General features: G+C 48.9%; 1 protein-coding gene across 1 annotated transcript in view; it reads left to right on the top strand.

Moving 5' to 3' along the window:
* LRP2 (LDL receptor related protein 2) overlaps positions 1–22043 on the top strand; it is a 449269-nt gene that overhangs the window by 378033 nt on the left and 49193 nt on the right. The window contains exons 75-76 of the mRNA XM_063932587.1: positions 6760–6827; positions 7042–7162. Coding sequence (XP_063788657.1) covers positions 6760–6827; positions 7042–7162 — 189 coding nt within the window. The remainder of the gene's footprint in view (positions 1–6759; positions 6828–7041; positions 7163–22043) is intronic.

Consider the following 22043-nt stretch of genomic DNA (forward strand, 5'->3'; position numbering starts at 1 on the left):
AGACAGCTCTGCTAGTCCTTCCAATCCGCCATGATGACCTGCCAAACATAAGAAGGGCAGGGCAAACCTACCGAATCAGCCTCCGGGGCCAACAAACGGAACCTATCCCACTGCCCCCTGGACAAAGCGTCGGCGATCCCATTATCTACTCCAGGGACGTGTTGCGCCCGAAACAGAATATTGCAGCGCAAACAGGTTAGCACGAGCCGTTACAGCACTCGGAGGACCCGCAGGGCCTTAGCCCTTTGGTTGTTAACCGCGAGCACGACCCCCAAGTTATCGCAACGGAAGAGAATACTGCGATCGCGCAGTCGCTCCCCCCAAACTTCTAAGGCCACCATGATGGGAAAGAGCTCCAGCAACAACAGGTCGCCGGTCAGCCCCTCCCTCGCCCAAGACTCGGGCCAAGAGGCCGCGCACCAAGCCCCGTCCAGGTAACAACCGAACCCCGAGGAGCCCGCCGCATCTGTAAACAACTGCAATTTGAAACTATCAACGAGCGGGGCCATCCAGATATGTACACCATTGAAATCCGCCAGGAACGAAACCCACATAGCGAGGTCCCGCCTAATCTCTGCCGAGAAACGGACAAAATGGTGCGGCCTGGACACCCCGGCCGTGGACCGCTCCAACTTCCGGCAAAAAATCCTGCCCATTGGAATCACCCGACAGGCAAAGTTCAAGCGACCTAAGAGGGATTGCGCCTCCCGCAAAGTAACCTTACTTCGTCCCGAGCACTGCGCAATGGACTCCCGAAGCTGCATGACCTTGTCCTGAGGCAGTCGGCACGCCCCCGCGACTGTATCGATCTCGATACCTAAAAAGGACAAGCAGGAGAGGGGCCCCTCCGTCTTATCCTCGGCCACCGGGACGCCAAAATGCCCCAGCAACGCCCGCAGCGAGAACAGCAGGAAACCACAGCGAGGAGAATGAGTGGGCCCCATGCACAAAAAATCATCCAGGTAATGTGCAATCCCGCTACCTCCGCAAGAAAACTCCACGCACCAATGCAAAAAGGTGCTGAACTTTTCAAAAAAGGCACACGAAACGGAACACCCCATAGGCAGACACTTGTCAATGAAGTATTCCTTCCCGACGCGGAAACCCATGAATCGAAACGACTCCGGGTGCAAAGCGAGCAAGCGAAAAGCCGATTCAACATCCAGCTTAGCCATGAGGGCCCCCGAGCCACACTCCCGGACCAAGCCCAGAGCATCCTCAAAGGACTGATACACCACCGAACAATCTTCCGGCGAAATCGCATCGTTCACCGAGGACCCCGATGGATAAGACAAATGCTGAATGAGCCGAAACTTACCCGGAGCCTTTTTGGGCACAACCCCCACCGGGGAAATAATCAAATCCTCGATAGGTGGCTGCGCGAAGGGGCCCGCCATTCTCCCTAGTCGAACCTCCTGTTCCACTTTACCTCGAAGCACGTCAGGGAAATCCCGGGCAGACTGCAGGTTCCTGGCGGCCCGAACTAAAACATCCCCCACCACAGGCAAACGAAAACCCGACGCAAAACCCTCCCGCAGAAATCTTGCGTCGTCTGTGTTTGGGTACCATCCCAACCATTTTAGCATGGCCCCCAAACGAACCGGGGACGGCGCCCTAACTAGCGGCAAGCCCGCCCGTTGTTCTTCCGGCAGGGCCAGCGGCCGTCTTGGCACCAGGACGCCCCCAGCGGAAGCAATTGGAAGCAGGGTGGGATCCGTTACATCGCAAGCAAAGGTGTCGAAAATGACACCGCTGCCCAAGGGGGCACGTGGCATTGTTGAACGCGAAACACTTCCCCCTCGCCGGCGTCTGCTGCGGAGAACGGGCCGCATTCCAAGGGCGCTGTGGCGGACCCTCAACCGCTGGTCGATACTGACTTGCCGTTGCAGCCTGCGCCACCGGCGCCCCCTTATCCACCACCTTCACATCTTGCGCTCGCGTGACTCGCAGCCATACCTCCACGTCTTTGCATCCGAAGTCAATGACGTGTAGGCAATCGTGTTTCTGACGGAACTGTTTGTCGTATTGTAGCCACGAATCGTCCTCAGACTGACGCTGCATGTCATGCACGAGGTGAATATACCTGATGACGTTCATGTGTTCATCAGGGCGATCCTCCAAGTAGCACGCCGCGAAAACACAGGAACCCGACAACCAGTTGTCATATGATCGAAAGGCCTCTGTCCCAATACCGCCCTCCGCTAGCGCTTCCTTACCTTCCCTCTTGGTGTCCTCCGTCAACGTAAAGAGGTCGACGTATTCCCCCCGTCTAATCCTCCTCCTGCAACTCTCCCGCAATCCCCGCAAGACTGCCGTGTACTCGCAGCGAACCACGCCCGGCAAATTACGCCTCCTCCTTTCCCGTCGAGAACTACCACTACTCCTCCGAGACCGCTTATCCCGGTGCCGTGCCTCACGTCGCGCGTACCTGATAGCTCTCTTCCTAGCCTTCGCGGTGCTACTAACCGCAGACTGGCACGACGAAGAAGAGGAAGATCTACTCGACGTACTGCCGTACGAGGAAGAAGAGGACCCCAGTGACATAGCAACAGTATCTGCGTCCCACTCACCGGCGAGCCCGCTTCTGGAAGGCGATACGACGGCCACGACCGGCTCCTCGTCCTGATCGCTATCCGGATCCGCACCTGAAAAAGAAGGGACAACCGCCCCAGGAGCCAAAGCCCCCCTGACGGGAATGAAAGCAGACGCCTCCGCAGGCGATGGGGTAGTGCTACCCAGCAACGCAGCGGCGGAGCCCAGACTGCGACACGCCTGTAGAAATTGCGCCATGGCTGGGTCAGATGCACTTGGGGGAACGGCCGCGTCGCCGGCAGCGGGAACCGATGAAACGCCACCCGGGGACAAACCCGACAAAAACGGCGCAAACGCCGCCGTCATTGCCGACAGTGCCGACGCAACGGCAGAGGGATCCAGAGCCGCAGCCGCAGCTCCAGAGGTCCCCCCAGCCCCCGGGTCCACAGCTGGGATGGGTCGAACCGCGCCGGCACGCCGCCAAGGTCGGCCCCGCCGGGAACCGGCTCTAGCCACCCCAATAACCCCCGTTCCCTCCTGCGGTGCATCCCGAGCCACCGAGCCGCTCCGGCCCCCACTGGCCCCGCCCTACGGGAGAACCCGCTGCCTACTGCCACCAGCCAGAACCCCCCCCCCCCCTACGGCCCCCCGCCGTCACTACCAGAGGCCCCCGGGAGCCCCCCCATCAGAGCGGGCCCGCGATCCGGACTGCACCAGCCTCACCGGACGGCCCGTGGAAGGGTCACCGTCCCCCTCCATAGAGGCAATCCCCTCATGCTCTGGGGAGCCTCTGGTGACTCTCAGTGGTGGAGAGCGCAGGGAACGCGCATGCGCGCGTCCCCGCGCCGCAGCAGCCGGCGGAGAACCCACGCCAGCTGGCTCCCCGGCTCTCTCTCGCCGCCGGCTGCCTGCTGCACCGCGCACCCGCCTGCCGCCCAGCCCAACGTCAGCCGCAGGCGCGCCGGAGAGATCCTCTGGCAGCCGTGGCCTAGCCGGCGACGGGGCGGAAGCACGCGCCGCTGCGCGCGCCCGAGAACGAGCGCCCGCAGCAGCGCCCGCAGGCACGGACCCAGCCGCGAGCGGAGCGCTCCGGCCTGATGCATCGGAGGCCGGCTCCCGAGTAGGGGCCGCATCGAGGAAGCAGGCAGGGGGGGCAGAGGAGCGGCGAGGACGGGGCATGACAGGCAAAAGTATAATCCCGGGCAAAGAGGACAGAGGGGGCACAGCAACAGCAGCTATGACAAGGGCACAGATAATTAAGATGCAGCACAGCAAGAGGCAAAAAAGGGGGGGTAGAGCACTCACCCTCACCACGACAAGAGCAGAAGAGGCTGACCCAGCCCCTTTCTCAGGCTTAAGAACCCATTCCACCTACCCCCAACATTCATTCCTATTGGCTAACAATAATACTCCCATAATGCCTTACCGTCCTGCCCCCAGACTAGCTGAGGTTTAACCCACTCCTCTCCTATTCTGTCAATTCGTTCTCCTTAGAAGAAGACTTTGGGGGAGATATATGAAACCTTGGAGAGAGATTAAGTGGATGGAGATAAAGTACCAGCCAATCAGCTCCTAACTGTTGCGATTGAAAAATGAGTTAGGAGCTGATTGGCTGGTACTAATCTCTCTCCACTTTATCACTCTCCAAGGATTAGTACATCCGCGACTGTGTTTAAAAAATGACAGGACTTTATTAGTTGGTACTTTATCTCTCTCCAATGTCTGCTATATCTCTCCCACCATTATATATTAAAAAAAGAAGATATTTTTAATGTATATTCATGGGACTGCTCTATATATATATATGTATATATATATACATATATGCACTAAAAAAGAGTGAAGGCGCACTCAATGAGCAGGTATAACAGGTAATTTAATACAATGATAAAAGCTCACATACATCTCAGTTTAAAACAGCCGGCTCACGAACAAATCCATAGTGCCTCCGGATAGCAACTGGTGAATCGTTCTCTGCCGCTCAATCAGCAAATGGTCTCCTCAGCGTGTATGCTCATGGACTCAGCAACAAACTCCGATCGCTCAGAGCTGTCCTTCCCGGCCACGCCCAACGCGTTTCGTCACTGCCGGACTTCGTCAGGGGGTGTGGACGAAGTTTTTATCATTGTATTAAATTACCTGTTATACCTGCTCATTGAGTGCGCCTTCACTCTTTTTTAGTGCACATTGGAACAGTACAGCTGTGGTTACGCTGTTTATTGAAGTGCCAGCACTTGCATCGATTGAATTGTGGACTAAAAATCAGGAGATTTAAGGACATTGATTGCACAACCATTCCTGCATTTATATATACATATATATATATAAAAAAGACTAAGAAAACTGATAAACACTTTCAGACAAATGTTCTAAATTTGCTTTGTAAATTGGAGGCAAATGTGTGCTTATTGGGGGTCATTTTGACCTGTTCGCACGCAGCGGTTTGTCGCTGCGATGCGAACGGGTCCGGAATGCGCACTGCGCACGCGTATCATCACCCGGCGACGGAGATCGCCGGGTTACGACGCAGATTACGAGGAAAGCGGTCGCATCGGCGACCGCAAAAAGATAGATAGAAAGAAGGCGTCACCAGACCGCCCGTTTTCGGGGAGTGGTGGAGAAAACACAGGCGTGGTCAGAAGAACGGAGGGTGAATGTTTAACGTCAAAGCCGGGACCTGCATCACTGGAGCCATCGCACAGGGTAAGTAGGTCTAGGGCTAGTCTTCTTTTACACACAACTTTTTTATCTTAGCAGGGCAGCACAAGCGAGCGAAGCCCTGCTAAGCTAAAATACACTCCCCCATAGGCATGGACTAGTTGATCGCACCAGCAGCAAAAAGTTGCTGGCTGCGATCAACTCGGAATGACCACCATAGTCCTACCCCAACCACATCACAGAGGAGGATGATGTAACTGTTGTCACTCCAGGTATTCATAGACTATAATCTCCACAGCATGAAGATTAGCATATACTGTACATTGCAGAATGGTATTCCGTAGAATGGAAAATCAGAAGTAGAACTAGAAAAATTAATTACTGGAACCTTGCACTTCTGTGAAACGTCTTGTGTGGTCATTGTGGTATTACAGTTGTCGGGGGCTACTTCTGAGCATTTGCGTCTGGCGAGTATTAGGCTGTGCGAGTTTCTGTGCGTCTGCATCCATATGCGCACTGATTTTATGGCCACAGCCTTCATTATTAGTACCGGCAGTTGCACCTACCCAATAATAGGTGCAAAATATCCATCAGAAACAGGTATCAAGCGGGTTGGGTAAGTTTTAGTCTACAGTCACTGTGTCAACACGAGAAAGTCAACGCGGGGATCCTGTCCTGATGCGGCAGAAATACTACCTAAAGCATTAACTGTGCCGACATTTGAACTTTAAAAATGCTCCTAAATCAGAATGTTTAAAGTTAGAATGCCTGCATGGTGTTAAAATGCTTTGAGTAGCATTACAAGCGTGTCAGGATCCTGGTACTGGCTTTCCCCTGTCTACATAGTCACTGTTGGCATAGTGACTGCCATCTTCCTCGCTGCATCCCATTCCATCTCTGTTTGCACGCTGCTAATGAGCATGGAAGCAGGACTACACCCTTACAACACTCACATTACGTGTTGCGGAATCGGTGAACACCCATAGAGGGAGAAAAGCCTGTGGTGCCGGTATTCCAGCGGCGGTATTCCTCCACTAGTCGGGTTCCGGCATCAGCATTGTGACTTCCGGGATCCCGACTAGCGGTATTGTAACCGCTTCCCGGTGTTCCAAGCATCCACATGTCACTGCAGTTACCACCCAGAAACATCCATCTGGTCACGTTAGGGCAGGCTCCACCTGCTCCTGATGAAGCTCACACTGAGCTACTGGCTAGTTGGGACGCATCATCGGATTCACCCTCTCTTTACCAGCAGGGCTGTGACAAATATGCAGGAGCCAGACAACAATTGGAGAAGACTGACACCTGAGAATGCATTGATAAATATGCAATTTCAACCCCTTGAGTACTTTCTAATAACATTGCTAGTATATTTTATTGATCATTTTATTGGTAGGGGCCCTCATAAACATTAATCCGGCCCTGCAGGTATGCATAAAAATTCTACACAACAGCCGCGCCTGGATGATAATTCACACGTGAACAAAATACTCACCCAGTATACTTTTATTATATGTTCTTAACCTTATATACCACTGTGATTAATATGTATTTTCTTTTTTATTCCAGGTGTGCACAAGGATATTATGGGGACAACTGTAATTTAGCTGGTCAAACGGGTCTACTTGCAGGAACAAGTACGTCCAACAATACAGTATAATACTTCCTATTGTGAACGTTTTATGTCCGCTGTTCTGACCATCTTTTTGGCCATCTCTGACCATATTATTTATTTACAGGAGGAGTGGCTGTCCTTCTCACAGTGATTCTTACCCTAATTATTTCTTATTTACAGGAGGAGTGGCTGTCCTTCTCACAGTGATTCTTACCCTAATTATTTCTTATTTACAGGAGGAGTGGCTGTCCTTCTCACAGTGATTCTTACCCTAATTATTTCTGCACTGGTGCTTGGAGGACTCTTCAACTACAGACGGACAGGAAAACTTTTACCGCCTCTTCCAAAATTCCCAAGGTTGGTGCAATTTTAAAGCGATGTTACATGAAAATACATGAGCAGACAGCAGATGTAGTCACCATGCCAGCGTTTGCGATACCGGCGTTCAGGAAGTCGGCGCCGGAATCCTGACTGGTGGGATCCTGAACATAAGTATGCCAGGGAGGGTTATGGTTAGGCTGCAGGGGGAGGGATAGGCTGCTTGAATGGAGAGTTAGGTTTAGGCTGCGGGGAGGGAGGGTTAGTTAGGCTGCAGCAGGGAAGGGTTAAGGTTAGGCTGCGGGCAAGGAGGGTTAGGATTAGGGTTCGTTTACTATGGAGCCCCTGTCGGTATTCAGAAAAGTCGGGATGCAGGGGTCGGTATGTAGACTGCCAGCATCTCATCTGCCGTTCTCCCGAACCCAACCCGAAGAGAGTTCATATGGGCTGCCTGCATTCCATAGTCTAAAAATGAAGATCTCTGACATAATGGATTTGCATGTACACATTCATTTTAAAGGAAATAATGACAAGATATGTTCTGGGCTCTGACTACTCTGAGCGGCATTTCCGGTCTGCCAGTTTGCTTAAGAGTTACGTATAATTCAGAGCAATGTTGTTTGTACACTAGAAGTAACATACTGTATGGTATACAGACATAATGATGTCACTAGTTCCTAATGAATTGACAGTCACATAATGACACGTAGCAGCCATCTGCAGAGTCACTGTAAAGAGTTTTGAACTTACTACTCATAGTAACATAGTATCTGAGGTTGAAAAAAGACAATTGTCCATCGAGTTCAACCTATTTGTGGTGTCCTCTGCATGATGATTTGACTAAATAGTAACTATAATGCATGACTATGCACCATACCCCTGGATATCCTTATCCAATAGGAATTTATCTAACCCATTCTTAAACGTGTTGACAGATTCCGCCATTACAACTCCCTCGGGCAGGGAATTCCAAACACGTATTGTCCTTACCGTGAAAAAGCCTTTACGCCGTATTGTGCGGAATCTCCTCTCCTCTAACCTGAGCGAGTGTGCACGAGTCCTCTGTGTTGATCTAACCAAAAACAGGTCCCGCGCAAGCTCTGAGTATTGTCCCCTTATATATTTGTAGATGTTGATCATATCCCCTCTTAGTCTCCGCTTTTCCAATGTAAACATGCCTAGTCTTTCAAGCCTTTCCTTGTATTCCATCGTCTCCATGCCCTTAATTAGTTTGGTCGCCCTCCTTTGTACCTTTTCAAGCTCCAGGATATCCTTTTTGTAGTACGGTGCCCAGAACTGTACACAGTATTCAAGGTGTGGCCTCACTAGTGATTTATATAATGGGAGTATATTACTCTCGTCCCCAGCATCAATACCCCGTTTTATGCATGCTAATATCTTATTAGCCTTCTTTGCTGCAGTCCTACTTTGGGTACTACTGCTTAGCTTGCTATCTATGAGGACACCTAAGTCCTTTTCCAGTACAGAATCCCCTAGTTTTACCCCATTTAGTAGGTAGGTGTAATTTTTTGTTCTTGTTACCACAGTGCATTACCTTACACTTGTCTGTGTTGAAGCGCATTCTCCATTTGGCTGCCCATGCTTCTAATTTAACTAAGTCGTTCTGAAGAGACTCGGCATCCTCCTCTGTATTTATAGCCTTACACAATTTGGTATCATCTGCAAAAATTGACACCATGCTCTCTAGACCTTCTGTTAGGTCGTTAATGAAAATATTGAACAATAGCGGTCCTAATACTGAGCCTTGCGGCACACCACTTAGCACTTCAGTCCAAGTTGAAAAATATCCATTAACCACAACGCGCTGCTTCCTATTATCTAACCAGTTTTTGACCCAAGTGCATATTGTGCTTCCTAGCCCTGATTCTTGTAGCTTGTATATAAGTCTCATGTGTGGTACAGTATCAAACGCTTTGGCAAAGTCTAAAAAGATTACATCCACGTCTTTACCCTGATCTAGGTTTGCGCTTACCATTTCATAAAAGCCAAGTAAGTTGGTTTGACAGGATCTGTCCTTCATAAACCCATGTTGATTCCTTTTAATGACCTTATTGGTTTCAAGGAACTTCTGAATACTATCTCTTAGAATACCTTCCAATACTTTCCCCACTATAGATGTAAGACTAACTGGTCTATAATTACCTGGTTCAGCTTTACTTCCCTTTTTGAATATAGGCACTACTTCCGCTATACGCCAGTCTTTGGGAACCATACCTGATATAACTGAATCCTCAAAGATCAGAGATAGCGGTTTTGCCAGTTCAGAGTGAAGCTCCATTAGAACCCTTGGATGAATACCATCGGGCCCTGGTGATTTATTAATCTTTAAATGTTTTAATCGGTGACAGACTACTTCCTCGCTTAAATAAGTACCTATCAGTGTGATATTGTCCTTATTGAGATTGTGTGTCAGTCCCTGAATTGGGTCCTCTCTAGTGAATTTTGTTGAAAAAAACTCATTTAGTGTGTTCGCTATGTCATTATCATTTTTGCTTAAGACTCCCAACGTGTCCTTCAAAGGGCCTATACTCTCCTTTTTTAATCTCTTGCTATTGATGTATTTAAAGAATTTTTTGGGATTTGCTTTGCTTTCCTTTGCTACTAGTTTTTCAGTTTCTACTTTAGCCGCTCTTATTTCCTTTTTGCAATTTTTGTTACATTCCTTATAGTGCTGAAATGACTCTGCTTCCCCGTCAGATTTGTATTTTTTAAATGCTCGCCTTTTCTTGCCCATAAATTCCTTAATCTTTTTGTTAAGCCACATCGGTTTATGATTTTTATTCCCTTTTTTGCTACTCATAGGAATATATTTGAGTGTATTTTTAGCTAGCAGGAATTTTAGTACCTCCCATTTCTCCGTAGTATTTTTTCCTAAAAACAAACCTTCCCATTCAATATCCCTGAAAAATACCCTCATCATTTCAAAATTTGCTTTGCTAAAATTTAAAGTCCTAGTTGAGCCAGTATAGGGCTGTTTGTAGAAACTGATATTGAATGTGACCATATTATGGTCGCTGTTTCCTATGGGTTCCCCTACTATAATACCCGATACCAAATCCTGATTGTTTGTTAATACCAGGTCTAAGATTGCATTGTACCTAGTTGGTTCCTCAATTAGTTGGACTAGGTAGTTATCATTTAGTGTGTTTAAAAACATATTGCCCCTAGCAGTATCACATGAATCGTTTTTCCAGTTTATCTCTGGATAGTTAAAATCTCCCATCACTACTATGTCTCCTACTCCTGCTGCTTTTTCAATTTGCTTTAGTAACAATTCATCATCAGATGCGTTGATACCAGGCGGCCTATAGCATACACCCAATACTAACTTTTTTGTTCCTTTTTCCCCGCATGCAATTTCTACCCATAGTGTCTCAACAGTGTCTACAGTACCCTCCTGAGTATCTTCCCATATATTAGGTTTTAAAAACGGCTTTACGTACAGACACACCCCTCCACCCTTTTTATTTAGTCTGTCTCTCCTAAACAGTGTATAGCCCTCTAGATTGACTGTCCAGTCATGAGATTCATCCCACCAAGTTTCAGTAATGCCTATAATATCATACTGTTTGCTTGCTGCAAGTATTTCTAGTTCACCCTTTTTACCAGTAATGCTTCTGGCGTTTACATACATACAACTAAGATAAGTATTTTCCCTTGCATTAGGGACATCTTTCACCTTATGTGGCAAGGATGACCTGTAATCGTCATTGGTTAGTGCTTTGGTAAAATCCCTTTTAGTACCCATGTTAATAACCTTACTGCCTGCTCTTACCCTCCCCCCAACTTCTTCCCCATTTTGTTTACTACCGCCATCCCCACTATTCTCACTGCATGACCCGTAGTTTTTAGCTAAACCCTCCCCCCAGGCTCCTAGTTTAAAATCTCCTCCAACCTTCTAACCATCCTTCCCCCCAGCACCGCTGCCCCCTCCTCAGTCAGGTGCAATCCGTCACGACAAAAGAGATGGCGTCTGACTGAGAAGTCCGCCCAGTGTTCCAGGAACACAAACCCCTCTTTCCTGCACCAATCCCTAAGCCACACATTTACCTCCCTAATCTCCCTCTGCCTCCCTGGACTAGCGCGTGGCACGGGTAATAATTCCGAGAATATTACCTTAGATGTCCTTGCCTTCAGTTTCTTTCCTAAGTCCCTATAATCTTTCTTAAGGACATCCCACCTTCCGCTAACTTTGTCATTGGTGCCAACGTGCACCAAGACCGCCGGGTCTTTGCCAGCCCCTCCCAACAATCTATCTACCCGGTCCGCGATGTGCCGTACCCGAGCACCCGGGAGACAACAGACTGTACGGCGATCACGGTCCCGGTAGCAGATTGCCCTATCTGCCTTCCTGATGATAGAATCCCCTACCACCACCATTTGACTAGGTACCTCTCTATCTTTTATCCCAACCGCGCCAGAGGGACCGCACCTCTGGATGCTAGAGGGAGCAGTCTCCTCCGGCACCGTCATTTCTTCGCTATCATCCTCCGATTCCTCGTCCAATCGGGCAAATTTGTTCGGGTTTGATAGTTCGGAGATGTCGTGCCTCCCCCTCTTATTCTTCCTTCTAACTGTGACCCAACTGGCTACCTGATCATCACCTGATCATCACCAGATTTACCACTAGGCAACCAAACAGCCGATTAGGACCCGGGGGTGGGGGGGTGGGGGGGGTTGGACTGCCGCCAGGGCTGAATCATGGCGGACTGTAAACTCCGCCAAAAATGCCCAAGGGCTGGGCCGGCTGAATACTACAGTCAGGCTGACAAGTGCCAGGCCGGTTCCAGCGCTCGCCTGCTGTGTCTCATTTAGTGTGGTGTGCTGTATGTGTGATTAGAGTGGCCAATCCCGGGATCGGCGGGATCCCAGGATTTGAATCCCTAGATTGGAGCCTCCAATCCCGGGATTCACGGGATTAAGCTGCGAATCAGCATTAGTTTTTTTAGCCAGACAGTGTCGCTGAGCACTAGCGCTCAGTTTAGCCTCGGACGCTGCCCAGCTCCGGCTGCCCCGCTGTGCACGGCATGGTCACGCTGCGCAGCCCCATCCCAGACGGGCCCGTTAGTTTCGCCCTTCAGCGCGCCTTCCCTCCAGCCCACCCGCCATCAAATTGAGCAGAGGAGGACGCCAGAGCTGGTGCACTGTAAGTGACACACTAGCGGTGGCTGGCCTTGCTTATTACTACTCACTGCCAATTGCCAGCTCTGCTGCAGTGCAGTAATGCTGCCTGCCTCTGGAACCTGGGGACACCTTTACTCCATAGTGAGTACGTTTTTTTCTTCTTCTTTTTTTTTATTCTGAACTTGAAATGAGGGGGTACATTAAAGTACAGTTCAATCCTGGGAATCTCGGGATTGAGGATTTTTCAATCCCTAATCCCGGGATTAAAAAATGGCCCCGGATTGGCCTCCCTGTGTGTGACCCATCATAACATCACACTTATGGAGAGAGGAACCAGCCCAGGACACGCGCCAGTGAAGAGGGTGAGGGGGAGGTATGTGCTTCTGCTTTCCCTGCTCCAGTCTGCATTTTATTCCCAGAATACTAGTGACCTGGGGGAGGCTGAGGGGCAGCGGTGCGAGGTGGCATACACTACACTCATTGGCGATGGGAGGTGGTTGTGTGGTGGGTAGAGATGAGCGGGTTCGGTTTCTCTGAATCCGAACCCGCCCGAACTTCATGTTTTTTTACACGGGTCCGAGCGACTCGGATCTTCCCGCCTTGCTCGGTTAACCCGAGCGCGCCCGAACGTCATCATCACGCTGTCGGATTCTCGCGAGGCTCGGATTCTATCGCGAGACTCGGATTCTATATAAGGAGCCGCGCGTCGCGGCCATTTTCACACGTGCATTGAGATTGATAGGGAGAGGACGTGGCTGGCGTCCTCTCCGTTTAGAAATTAAAATAGATAGAGTGAGAGTGAGACACTTCATTTACTTACTGGAGCTTAGGAGGAGTTATACTAGTGACTGATGACCAGTGACCTGACCACCAGTGCAGTTTTATAATTTATTATTATTTAATAATCCGTTCTGTTCTTGTTCTCTGCCTGAAAAAAACGATACACAGTGACTCAGTCACACTCACATACCATATCTGTGCTCAGCCCAGTGTGCTGCATCATCTATGTATAATATCTGACTGTGCTCACACAGCTTAATTGTGGGGGAGACTGGGGAGCAGTTATAGGTTATAGCAGGAGCCAGGAGTACATATTAAACAGTGCACACTTTTGCTGCCAGAGTGCCACTGCCAGTGTGACTGACCACTGACCACTGTGACCAGTGACCTGACCACACTGACCACCAGTATAGTATATTGTGATTGAATGTCTGCCTGAAAAAGTACACTCGTCGTGTGACTTGTGTGGTGTTTTTTTATTCTATAAAAATTAAAAAACTCATTCTGCTGACAGACAGTGTCCACTCCAGCAGGTCCCTCATTATATTATATATACCTGTCCGGCTGCAGTAGTGATATATATATATTTCTCTAACGTCCTAAGTGGATGCTGGGGACTCCGTCAGGACCATGGGGAATAGCGGCTCCGCAGGAGACAGGGCACAAAAATAAAGCTTTAGGATCAGGTGGTGTGTACTGGCTCCTCCCCCCATGACCCTCCTCCAAGCCTCAGTTAGGTTTTTGTGCCCGTCCGAGCAGGGTGCAATCTAGGTGGCTCTCTTAAAGAGCTGCTTAGAAAAAGTTTTTTTAGGTTTTTTATTTTCAGTGAGTCCTGCTGGCAACAGGCTCACTGCATCGAGGGACTTAGGGGAGAGAATTTCAACTCACCTGCGTGCAGGATGGATTGGATTCTTAGGCTACTGGACACCATTAGCTCCAGAGGGAGTCGGAACACAGGTCTCACCCTGGGGTTCGTCCCGGAGCCGCGCCGCCGACCCCCCTTACAGATGCTGAAGATTGAAGGTCCGGAAACAGGCGGCAGAAGGCTCTTCAGTCTTCATGAAGGTAGCGCACAGCACTGCAGCTGTGCGCCATTGTTGTCACACACTTCACAGCAAGCGGTCACGGAGGGTGCAGGGCGCTGCTGGGGGCGCCCTGGGCAGCAATATTTTATTACCTTAAGGCAAAAGAATACATCACATATAGCCATTAAGGCTATATGTATGTATTTAACCCATGCCAATTATCTAAATCCACGGGAGGAAAGCCCGCCGAAATAGGGGGCGGGGCTTATTCTCCTCAGCACACAGCGCCATTTTCCTGCTCAGCTCCGCTGTGAGGAAGGCTCCCAGGACTCTCCCCTGCACTGCACTACAGAAACAGGGTAAAACAGAGAGGGGGGGCATTTTTTGGCGATATACTGGATATATTTAAGCTGCTATAAGGAACAACACTTATATAAGGTTGTTCCCATATATATTATAGCGCTTGGGTGTGTGCTGGCAAACTCTCCCTCTGTCTCCCCAAAGGGCTAGTGGGGTCCTGTCTTCGATAAGAGCATTCCCTGTGTGTCTGCTGTGTGTCGGTACGTGTGTGTCGACATGTATGAGGACGATGTTGGCGTGGAGGCAGAGCAATTGCCGATAATGGTGATGTCACCCCCCAGGGAGTCGACACCGGAATGGATGGCTTTGTTTATGGAATTACGTGATAATGTCAGCACATTACAAAAATCAGTTGACGACATGAGACGGCCGGCAAACCAGTTAGTACCTGCCCAGGCGTCTCAGACACCGTCAGGGGCTGTAAAGCGCCCTTTACCTCAGTCGGTCGACACAGACCCAGACACAGACACTGAATCTAGTGTCGACGGTGATGAAACAAACGTATTTTCAAGTAGGGCCACACGTTATATGATCACGGCAATGAAGGAGGCTTTGCATATCTCTGATGCTGCAAGTACCACAAAAAGGGGTATTATGTGGGGGGTGAAAAAACTACCTGTAGTTTTTCCTGAATCAGAGGAATTAAATGATGTATGTGATGAAGCGTGGTTTAACCCAGATAGAAAAATGCTAATTTCAAAAAAGTTATTAGCATTATACCCTTTCCCGCCAGAGGTTAGGGCGCGCTGGGAAACACCCCCTAGGGTGGATAAAGCGCTCACACGCTTATCAAAACAAGTGGCGTTACCGTCTCCGGATACGGCCGCCCTCAAGGATCCAGCAGATAGGAGACTGGAAACTACCCTAAAAAGTATATACACACATACTGGTGTTATACTGCGACCGGCCATCGCCTCAGCCTGGATGTGCAGTGCTGGGGTCGTCTGGTTGGATTCCCTGACTGAAAATATTGATACCCTGGATAGGGACAGTATTTTATTGACTATAGAGCAATTAAAGGATGCTTTCCTTTATATGCGAGATGCGCAGAGAGATATTTGCACTCTGGCATCGAGAGTAAATGCGATGTCCATATCTGCCAGAAGGAGTTTATGGACGCGACAGTGGTCAGGTGATGCGGATTCCAAACGACATATGGAAGTATTGCCGTATAAAGGGGAGGAATTATTTGGCGTCGGTCTATCGGATCTGGTGGCCACGGCAACTGCCGGAAAATCCAACTTTTTACCTCAGACCCCCTCCCAACAGAAAAAGACACCGTCTTTTCAGCCGCAGTCCTTTCGGTCCTATAAGAACAAGCGGACAAAAGGACAGTCATATCTGCCTAGGGGCAGAGGAAGGGGTAAGAGAGGGCAGCAAGCAGCCCCTGCCCAGGAACAGAAGCCCTCCCAGGGTTCTGCAAAGCCCTCAGCATGACGCTGGGGCCTTACAAGCGGACTCAGGAACGGTGGGGGGTCGACTCAAGAATTTCAGCGCACAGTGGGCTTGCTCACAGGTGGACCCCTGGATTCTGCAGGTAGTATCTCAGGGTTACAGGTTGGAATTCGAGAAGTCTCCCCCTCGCCGGTTCCTAAAGTCTGCTTTGCCAACGTCTCCCTCAGACAGGGCGACGGTATTGGAAGCCATTCACAAGCTGTTTGCTCAGCAGGTGATAGTCAAGGTACCCCTCCTACAACAGGGAAAGGGGTATTACTCCACGCTATATTGTGGTACCGAAGCCGGACGGCTCGGTAAGACCTATTCTAAATCTGAAATCTTTGAACCTGTACATACAAAAATTCAAGTTCAAGATGGAGTCACTCAGAGCAGTGATAGCGAATCTGGAAGAAGGGGACTTTATGGTGTCCCTGGACATAAAGGATGCTTACCTGCATGTCCCAATTTGCCCTTCACATCAAGGGTACCTCAGGTTCGTGGTGCAAAACTGTCATTATCAGTTTCAGACGCTGCCGTTTGGATTGTCCACGGCACCTCGGGTCTTTACCAAGGTAATGGCCGAAATGATGATTCTTCTGCGAAGAAGAGGCGTATTAATTATCCCTTACTTGGACGATCTCCTGATAAGGGCAAGGTCCAGAGAACAGCTGGAGGACGGAGTAGCACTAACCCAAGTAGTGCTGCAACAACACGGGTGGATTCTGAATTTTCCAAAATCTCAGTTGACCCCGACAACACGTCTGCTGTTCCTGGGAATGATTCTGGACACGGTTCAGAAAAAGGTGTTTCTTCCGGAGGAGAAAGCCAGGGAGTTATCCGAACTTGTCAGGAACCTCCTAAAACCAGGGACAGTGTCTGTACATCAATGCACAAGAGTCCTGGGAAAGATGGTGGCTTCTTACGAAGCGATTCCATTCGGCAGATTCCACGCACGAACTTTTCAGTGGGATCTGCTGGACAAATGGTCCGGATCGCATCTGCAGATGCATCAGCGGATAACCTTATCGCCACGGACAAGGGTGTCTCTTCTGTGGTGGTTGCAGAGTGCTCATCTGTTAGAGGGCCGCAGATTCGGCATACAGGACTGGGTCCTGGTGACCACGGATGCCAGTCTGAGAGGCTGGGGAGCGGTCACACAAGGAAGAAACTTCCAGGGAGTATGGTCAAGCCTGGAGATGTCTCTTCACATAAATATACTGGAGCTAAGAGCGATTTACAATGCTCTAAGTCTGGCAAAACCCCTGCTTCAGGGTCAGCCGGTGTTGATCCAGTCGGACAACATCACGGCAGTCGCCCACGTAAACAGACAGGGCGGCACAAGAAGCAGGACAGCAATGGCAGAAGCTGCAAGGATTCTTCGCTGGGCGGAAGATCATGTGATAGCACTGTCAGCAGTATTCATTCCGGGAGTGGACAACTGGGAAGCAGACTTCCTCAGCAGACACGATATACACCCGGGAGAGTGGGGACTTCATCCAGAAGTCTTCCACATGATTGTGAACCGTTGGGAAAAACCAATGGTGGATATGATGGCGTCCCGCCTCAACAAAAAACTGGACAGGTATTGCGCCAGGTCAAGAGATCCTCAGGCAATAGCTGTGGACGCGCTGGTAACACCGTGGGTGTTCCAGTCAGTGTATGTGTTCCCTCCTCTGCCTCTCATACCAAAAGTACTGAGAATTATACGGCAGAAGGGAGTAAGAACGATACTAGTGGCTCCGGATTGGCCAAGAAGAACTTGGTACCCGGAACTTCAAGAGATGCTCACGGAGGATCCGTGGCCTATACCTCTAAGACGGGACCTGCTTCAGCAGGGACCGTGTCTATTCCAAGACTTACCGCGGCTGCGTTTGACGGCATGGCGGTTGAACGCCGAATTCTAAAGGAAAAAGGCATTCCGGAAGAGGTCATTCCTACACTGGTAAAAGCCAGGAAGGAGGTGACTGCACAACATTATCACCGCATTTGGAGAAAATATGTTGCGTGGTGTGAGGCCAGGAAGGCCCCCACGGAGGAATTTCAACTGGGTCGATTCCTACATTTCCTGCAAACAGGATTGTCTATGGGCCTCAAATTGGGGTCCATTAAGGTTCAAATTTCGGCCCTGTCGATTTTCTTCCAGAAAGAATTGGCTTCAGTTCCTGAAGTCCAGACCTTTGTAAAAGGAGTACTACATATACAGCCCCCGGTTGTGCCCCCAGTGGCACCGTGGGATCTTAATGTAGTCTTGGATTTTCTCAAATCCCATTGGTTTGAGCCGCTCAAATCGGTGGAGCTGAAGTATCTCACATGGAAAGTAACCATGCTACTGGCCCTGGCTTCCGCCAGGAGAGTATCAGAATTGGCGGCTTTATCATATAAGAGCCCATATCTGATTTTCCATACGGACAGGGCAGAACTGCGGACGCGTCCTCATTTTCTGCCTAAGGTGGTGTCAGCGTTTCACCTGAACCAGCCTATTGTGGTGCCTGCGGCTACTAACGAGTTGGAGGATTCCAAGTTGTTGGACGTGGTCCGGGCATTGAAAATATATATTTCAAGAACGGCGGGAGTCAGAAAGTCTGACTCACTGCTTATATTGTATGCACCCAACAAGATGGGTGCTCCTGCTTCTAAGCAGACGATTGCTCGTTGGATTTGTAGCACAATTCAACTTGCACATTCTGTGGCAGGCTTGCCACAACCTAAATCTGTCAAGGCCCATTCCACAAGGAAAGTGGGCTCATCCTGGGCGGCTGCCCGGGGAGTCTCGGCATTACAACTCTGCCGAGCTGCTACTTGGTCAGGGGCAAATACGTTTGCAAAATTCTACAAATTTGATACCCTGGCTGAGGAGGACCTTGGGTTCTCTCATTCGGTGCTGCAGAGTCATCCGCACTCTCCCGCCCGTTTGGGAGCTTTGGTATAATCCCCATGGTCCTGACGGAGTCCCCAGCATCCACTTAGGACGTTAGAGAAAATAAGAATTTACTTACCGATAATTCTATTTCTCGTAGTCCGTAGTGGATGCTGGGCACCCATCCCAAGTGCGGATTGTCTGCAATACTTGTACATAGTTATTGTTACAAAAAAATCGGGTTGTTATTTGTTGTGAGCCGTCTGTTCAGAGGCTCCTACGTTTGTCATACTGTTAACTGGGTTCAGATCACAAGTTATACGGTGTGATTGGTGTGGCTGGTATGAGTCTTACCCGGGGTTCAATATCCTTCCTTATTGTGTACGCTCGTCCGAGCACAGTATCCTAACTGAGGCTTGGAGGAGGGTCATGGGGGGAGGAGCCAGTACACACCACCTGATCCTAAAGCTTTATTTTTGAGCCGCTATTCCCCATGGTCCTGACGGAGTCCCCAGCATCCACTACGGACTATGAGAAATAGAATTATCGGTAAGTAAATTCTTATTTTTTTATATCATTATTTATCATCCAGTCTACTAGCAGCAGACACAGTACGGTAGTTCACGGCTGTAGCTACCTCTGTGTCGGCACTCGGCAGTCCATCCATAATTGTATACCACCTACCCGTGGTTTTTTTTTTCTTTCTTCTTTATACATACTACATCTCATTATCATCCAGTCTATATTAGCAGCAGACACAGTACAGTACGGTAGTCCACGGCTGTAGCTACCTCTGTGTCGGCACTCGGCAATCCATCCATAATTGTATACCACCTACCCGTGTTTTTTTTTTCTTTCTTCTTTATACATACTACATCTCATTATCAACCAGTCTATATTAGCAGCAGACACAGTACGGTAGTTCACGGCTGTAGCTACCTCTGTGTCGGCACTCGGCAGTCCATCCATAATTGTATACCACCTACCCGTGGTTTTTTTTTCTTTCTTCTTTATACATACATACTACATCTCATTATCATCCAGTCTATATTAGCAGCAGACACAGTACAGTACGGTAGTCCACGGCTGTAGCTACCTCTGTGTCGGCACTCGGCAGTCCATCCATAATTGTATACCACCTACCCGTGTTTTTTTTTTCCTTTCTTCTTTATACATACTACATCTCATTATCATCCAGTCTATATTAGCAGCAGACACAGTACAGTACTGTAGTCCACGGCTGTAGCTACCTCTGTGTCGGCACTCGGCAGTCCATCCATAATTGTATACCACCTACCCGTGGTTTTTTTTTTCTTTCTTCTTTATACATACTACATCTCATTATCAACCAGTCTATATTAGCAGCAGACACAGTACAGTACGGTAGTCCACGGCTGTAGCTACCTCTGTGTCGGCACTCGGCAGTCCATCCATAATTGTATACCACCTACCCGTGGTTTTTTTTTTCTTTCTTCTTTATACATACTACATCTCATTATCATCCAGTCTATATTAGCAGCAGACACAGTACAGTACGGTAGTCCATGGCTGTAGCTACCTCTGTGTCGGCACTCGGCAGTCCATCCATAATTGTATACCACCTACCCGTGGTTTTTTTTTTCTTTCTTCTTTATACATACTACATCTCATTATCATCCAGTCTATATTAGCAGCAGACACAGTACAGTACGGTAGTCCACGGCTGTAGCTACCTCTGTGTCGGCACTCGGCAGTCCATCCATAATTGTATACCACCTACCCGTGGTTTTTTTTTTCTTTCTTCTTTATACATACTACATCTCATTATCAACCAGTCTATATTAGCAGCAGACACAGTACAGTACGGTAGTCCACGGCTGTAGCTACCTCTGTGTCGGCACTCGGCAGTCCATCCATAATTGTATACCACCTACCCGTGTTTTTTTTTTCTTTCTTCTTTATACATACTACATCTCATTATCAACCAGTCTATATTAGCAGTAGACACAGTACGGTAGTTCACGGCTGTAGCTACCTCTGTGTCGGCACTCGGCAGTCCATCCATAATTGTATACCACCTACCCGTGGTTTTTTTTTTCTTTCTTCTTTATACATACTACATCTCATTATCATCCAGTCTATATTAGCAGCAGACACAGTACAGTACGGTAGTCCACGGCTGTAGCTACCTCTGTGTCGGCACTCGGCAGTCCATCCATAATTGTATACCACCTACCCGTGGTTTTTTTTTTTCTTTCTTCTTTATACATACTACATCTCATTATCAACCAGTCTATATTAGCAGCAGACACAGTACAGTACGGTAGTCCACGGCTGTAGCTACCTCTGTGTCGGCACTCGGCAGTCCATCCATAATTGTATACCACCTATCCGTGTTTTTTTTTTTCTTTCTTCTTTATACATACTACATCTCATTATCAACCAGTCTATATTAGCAGCAGACACAGTACGGTAGTTCACGGCTGTAGCTACCTCTGTGTCGGCACTCGGCAGTCCATCCATAATTGTATACCACCTACCCGTGGTTTTTTTTTTCTTTCTTCTTTATACATACATACTACATCTCATTATCATCCAGTCTATATTAGCAGCAGACACAGTACAGTACGGTAGTCCACGGCTGTAGCTACCTCTGTGTCGGCACTCGGCAGTCCATCCATAATTGTATACCACCTACCCGTGGTTTTTTTCTTTCTTTCTTCTTTATACATACTACATCTCATTATCATCCAGTCTATATTAGCAGCAGACACAGTACAGTACGGTAGTCCACGGCTGTAGCTACCTCTGTGTCGGCACTCGGCAGTCCATCCGTAAGTATACTAGTATCCATCCATCTCCATTGTTTACCTGAGGTGCCTTTTAGTTGTGCCTATTAAAATGTTGAGGTTCCAAAATTAGGGAAAGATCAAGATCCACTTCCACCTCGTGCTGAAGCTGCTGCCACTAGTCATGGCCGAGACGATGAAATGCCAGCAACGTCGTCTGCCAAGGCCGATGCCCAATGTCATAGTACAGAGCATGTCAAATCCAAAACACCAAATATCAGTAAAAAAAGGACTCCAAAACCTAAAATAAAATTGTCGGAGGAGAAGCGTAAACTTGCCAATATGCCATTTACCACACGGAGTGGCAAGGAACGGCTGAGGCCCTGGCCTATGTTCATGGCTAGTGGTTCAGCTTCACATGAGGATGGAAGCACTCAGCCTCTCGCTAGAAAACTGAAAAGACTCAAGCTGGCAAAAGCACCGCAAAGAACTGTGCGTTCTTCGAAATCCCAAATCCACAAGGAGAGTCCAATTGTGTCGGTTGCGAT

This window comes from Pseudophryne corroboree, chromosome 7 (genome assembly GCF_028390025.1).
Source record: "Pseudophryne corroboree isolate aPseCor3 chromosome 7, aPseCor3.hap2, whole genome shotgun sequence".
In the NCBI taxonomy this organism is placed as follows: domain Eukaryota; kingdom Metazoa; phylum Chordata; class Amphibia; order Anura; family Myobatrachidae; genus Pseudophryne; species Pseudophryne corroboree.